Source organism: Protobothrops mucrosquamatus, unplaced genomic scaffold, assembly GCF_001527695.2.
Source record: "Protobothrops mucrosquamatus isolate PMUCROS unplaced genomic scaffold, P.Mucros_1.0 scaffold775, whole genome shotgun sequence".
In the NCBI taxonomy this organism is placed as follows: domain Eukaryota; kingdom Metazoa; phylum Chordata; class Lepidosauria; order Squamata; family Viperidae; genus Protobothrops; species Protobothrops mucrosquamatus.
The window spans coordinates 213654-218234 of NW_015387043.1; the positions used below are offsets into that span (position 1 = coordinate 213654).

Sequence of the window (4581 nt, forward strand, 5' to 3'; positions counted from 1 at the left end):
CTAATAAGAGCCATTTGGACATGATAATATGTGGGGAAGTAGATAGTACCATTGGCTTGTCCCTCCTCTCCCTAGTGATTCTTAGATGTATTTGCAGTATATCTTGCTCATTTTGATTAGCTGTGTTTTTCAAAGGAAGCTTGCATATTACTTTCTAAGGAGAAGCACAGTTTGATTTGAATTATTGTGTGACTAAAATCGGTGCTATAGTTTTTTTAGGAGTAGTGGTTTAGCCTGTTTTGGAAGGGATTCGAGAGAGTTCTTGGGCTTGATGCTGTGACTCAATATCCAGTTGGCAATATTAGCCAGCGGGGTTTTTGCCCTGGGTTGGTGTGCCAAGAAGACTAACAGATTTGAATAAAGAACAGATGTATCTCAGTTATATTAAAGTTGGGTTTACTTATAGTTACATTTACCCTTTGTAAATTGTACAGGAAAAATTGATTTTTTTTAGTTATGGTTTGTGGTTGTTGATTCAAAATATTTTTGATCAGTTGACATTATTTTTAGAAAATAGTAATGATTCAAGAAAGGGGCTTTTGAATAGTAGCATCTAGTTGTGGAGTTCCTGCTCAGGCTCCCTCTCAAATATACTCTTAAAAATGATTGTTTGTTAAAAAATTACATTACTTCTGTATACATATAAATACCTTTTTAATAAAATGCCACTAAGTTACAACAATTTCTTTTAAATATAACAGTGATATAGAATTTTAAATATTTTTTAAAGCAAGTAAATTTCTTTTAACTAACTTTGATCCTGTTTATTGAGTTCTTAATTTTCATCTTATACAAATGATGTGTACAACATTTTTTAAAAGAAGAATGTAAAATTCTTTTTGTCAAATTAAAATAGATGATTCGTGATTAATTACTATACATCAGATATCTGAAAAATGTGATGCAAACAAAAATGGAATTTTAAAAAATGCAGGTATTTAAAATTATTTTATAAACTAATGAGGCAGAGATGTATAGGAGATAAAATAAGTGAGGCATTTATTCTATCCCTCCTCTTCCTATTGTTATGTGCAAAATGTGCCTCAAATTCTTCTGACCAAAAAAAAAAGAAGAAGAGAGAATCTGCTATCCTAAGTAATCCTAAGTAAAACAAAAAGGACTTTGCATAACTGTGCATTTAACAAGTAGGTTATAAAATTGAAATAGAAAGTATGTTCCTGAGATATTCTTCTATGTTTTAATATTGGTTTTGAGAGTAATGTCCCATTGGTGGCCTTCTGTTGATTATAATTTATATTTTTAAAAGATGCATATTAAATATGAAGATGACAGCCAGTTTGCTATAGTAGTTAAGGCCTCTGGCTAGAAACCAGGAGACAGTGAGTTCTAGTCCTGCCTTAGGCACAAAAACAGCCGGGTGACCTTGGACCAGTCACTTTTTCCCAGTCTTAGGGAAACCACTTCTTAAAAACCTTGCCAAGAAAACTTCAAGAATCAGACATGATTGAACGGAAAGAAAAAATTGCGAAGATGCATATTAAGTTACTTCCTAATCTGAGAAAGACAGAGATGAGCGCACATATAAATAGCTGAAGGAAATAGCCTAATGAAATAAGGGAATGATTAGATCACTCGATATATTTTCTTTTTATTACAGGTAGCCTGTACAAAAACCACAGCACAAGCTTTAGTCTCTCCAATTTAGCACTTCCAACCAAAGCTGTGAGAGACAAAACCACTCCATTTCCTAGTCTGAAAGGTAATTGTTTTTGTTGCCAGTTAATGCTTTCATAACTGATTGCCAAGTAGTCACAAAATATATCTTCTTCCTCAAATATGTTTTGTGAAACAGGACAATGAGAAAATAAGAATCCCGAATGGTAATGCTTAGGATGTTTTTCCAATATCTATTCATGGCATGTATAGAGTAAACATTGGAATGGCAGTGACCATTGAAATATACTTAGTGGGGCTTTGTTCATATGTCTTTTTACTCTGCAAACATTTTATTAAGTATTATATCAGTCATGTGGAGCACTAATATGGGAGAGATGTTTCAGCAGCCTTCATATAAACTAACTTTTAATGACCTCTACGTATAAATGTTTGCTAGATGGAAATTAACTTGAAAGTGAATATATTAATAATTTTTCTCTTGGGAGCAGTTGCAGTTAATTAAGCTGGATGCGGAGGTGTCCACAACAAGTTATATTGATGCAAAAATAATGACACACGGCAATACAGGTGATCCTTGACTGATGACCCCAATTGGGACGTGAATTTCTGTTGTAAGTTGTTGCTGTCATAAGTCAAGTGAAATCCGATTTTATGACCATTTTTATGATGGTTGTTAAGTAAACACCACAGTCTTCCAAATGGGTGGTTTTTGCTGGAAGCCAACAATGAAGCTTACAAATCATGATCACATGACCACAGGACATTGCAGTTGGTCATAAATGCGAACCAGTTGCCAATGCCTGAACAGTGAGCACATGAACATCGGGTTGGTGCGATGATCGTTAGTGTGAGGACTGGATTTATTTCAGCACGGTCATAACTTTGAAAGGTTGCTAAACCAAAAGTTATAAGTCAAGGACTAGCTGTATTGTGTGATAAATCTGATTCTCTTGTACTTGCATCCCAATTTGTGGCCCAAATTCTTAGGACACAGTATTTGTGTCGTAGCCTTATATTTCCTGTGGATAGTCATGGCTGAACCTTTCAGTAATTTGAAGAGTGAAGAATAAATACAGGTTGTAGAAGTTACTGTTCTTTTATATATACTACAGTCAATATTAGTCAAATTTACCAATGAACCTAAGCCTTATCATTTTTTTGTACTTGAACTTTTTAGTTGCTCAACTAGAAGGAGGCTTTGTTTGTCTTTTCAGTTCTTGTATATGATTAGAAAAAATATTTTTTTTCTTTGTAATAAGTTGATTTTATTTATTTCTTCCCCTTCTCCATTTTCATCGGTAAAGATTACTTTAATCTGGAANCTAATAAGAGCCATTTGGACATGATAATATGTGGGGAAGTAGATAGTACCATTGGCTTGTCCCTCCTCTCCCTAGTGATTCTTAGATGTATTTGCAGTATATCTTGCTCATTTTGATTAGCTGTGTTTTTCAAAGGAAGCTTGCATATTACTTTCTAAGGAGAAGCACAGTTTGATTTGAATTATTGTGTGACTAAAATTGGTGCTATAGTTTTTTTAGGAGTAGTGGTTTAGCCTGTTTTGGAAGGGATTCGAGAGAGTTCTTGGGCTTGATGTTGCGACTCAATATCCAGTTGGCAATATTAGCCAGCGGGGATTTTGCCCTGGGTTGGTGTGCCAAGAAGACTAACAGATTTGAATAAAGAACAGATGTACCTCAGTTATATTAAAAATGGGTTTATTTAGAGTTACATTTACCCTTTGTAAATTGTACAGGAAAAAATGATTTTTTTAAACATTTGAGTCTGTTGTATCATTTTAATTAGTTATGGTTTGTGGTTGTTGATTCAAAATATTTTTGATCAGTTGACATTGTTTTTAGAAAATAGTAATGATTCAAGAAAGGGGCTTTTGAGTAGTAGCATCTAGTTGTGGAGTTCCTGCTCAGGCTCCTTCTCAAATATACTCTTAAAAAATGATTGTTTGTTAAAAAATTACATTACTCCTGTATACATACAAACACCTTTTTAATAAGATGCCACTAAGTTACAACAATTTCTTTTAAATATAACAGTGATAAAGAAATTTAAATAATTTTTTTAAAGCAAGTAAATTTCTTTTAACTAACTTTGATCCTATTTATTGAGTTTTTAATTTTCATCTTATACAAATGTTGTACAACATTTTCTTAAAGAAGAATGTAAAATTCTTTTTTTCAAATTAAAATAGATGATTCATGATTAATTACTATACATCAGATATCTGAAAAATGTGATACAAACAAAAATGGAATTTTAAAAAATGCAGGTATTTAAAATTATTTTATAAACTAATGAGGCAGAGATGTATAAAATAAGTGAGGCATTTATTCTATCCCTCCTCTTCCTATTGTTATGTGCAAAATGTGCCTCAAATTCTTCTGACCAAAAAAAAAAAAGAAGAGAGAATCTGCTATCCTAAGTAATCCTAAGTAAAACAAAAAGGACTTTGCATAACTTTGTGCATTTAACAAGTAGGTTATAAAATTGAAACAGAAAGTATGTTCCTGAGATATTCTTCTATGTTTTAGTATTGGTTTTGAGAGTAATGTCCCATTGGTGGCCTTCTGTTGACTATAATTTATATTTTTAAAAGATGCATATTAAATATGAAGATGACAGCCAGTTTGCTATAGTAGTTAAGGCATCTGGCTAGAAACCAGGAGACAGTGAGTTCTAGTCCTGCCTTAGGCACAAAAGCAGCTGGGTGACCTTGGACCAGTTACTTTTCTCCAGCACTGGAGATGGAGGATCCACCCGTGGGTAGTGACTGTATTCCTGCCCAATCAGATCAAGTCAGCCAAAGTTGTCACGCCCTGTCCTTGGACCTATGCCCAGTCTTGACTTGATCTTGCCCATGAACAGGACGTACAACTCTGGCTCGTAGAGACTATCTGAATTTAGTGGTTCCTCCATCTCAGTTCT

General features: G+C 33.6%; 1 protein-coding gene across 1 annotated transcript in view; it reads left to right on the forward strand.

The window, feature by feature from the left end:
* MADD (MAP kinase activating death domain) overlaps positions 1 to 4581 on the forward strand; it is an 84808-nt gene that overhangs the window by 22026 nt on the left and 58201 nt on the right. The window contains exon 15 of the mRNA XM_015818657.2: positions 1619 to 1720. Within this exon, the coding sequence (XP_015674143.1) occupies positions 1619 to 1720 (102 nt within the window). The remainder of the gene's footprint in view (positions 1 to 1618; positions 1721 to 4581) is intronic.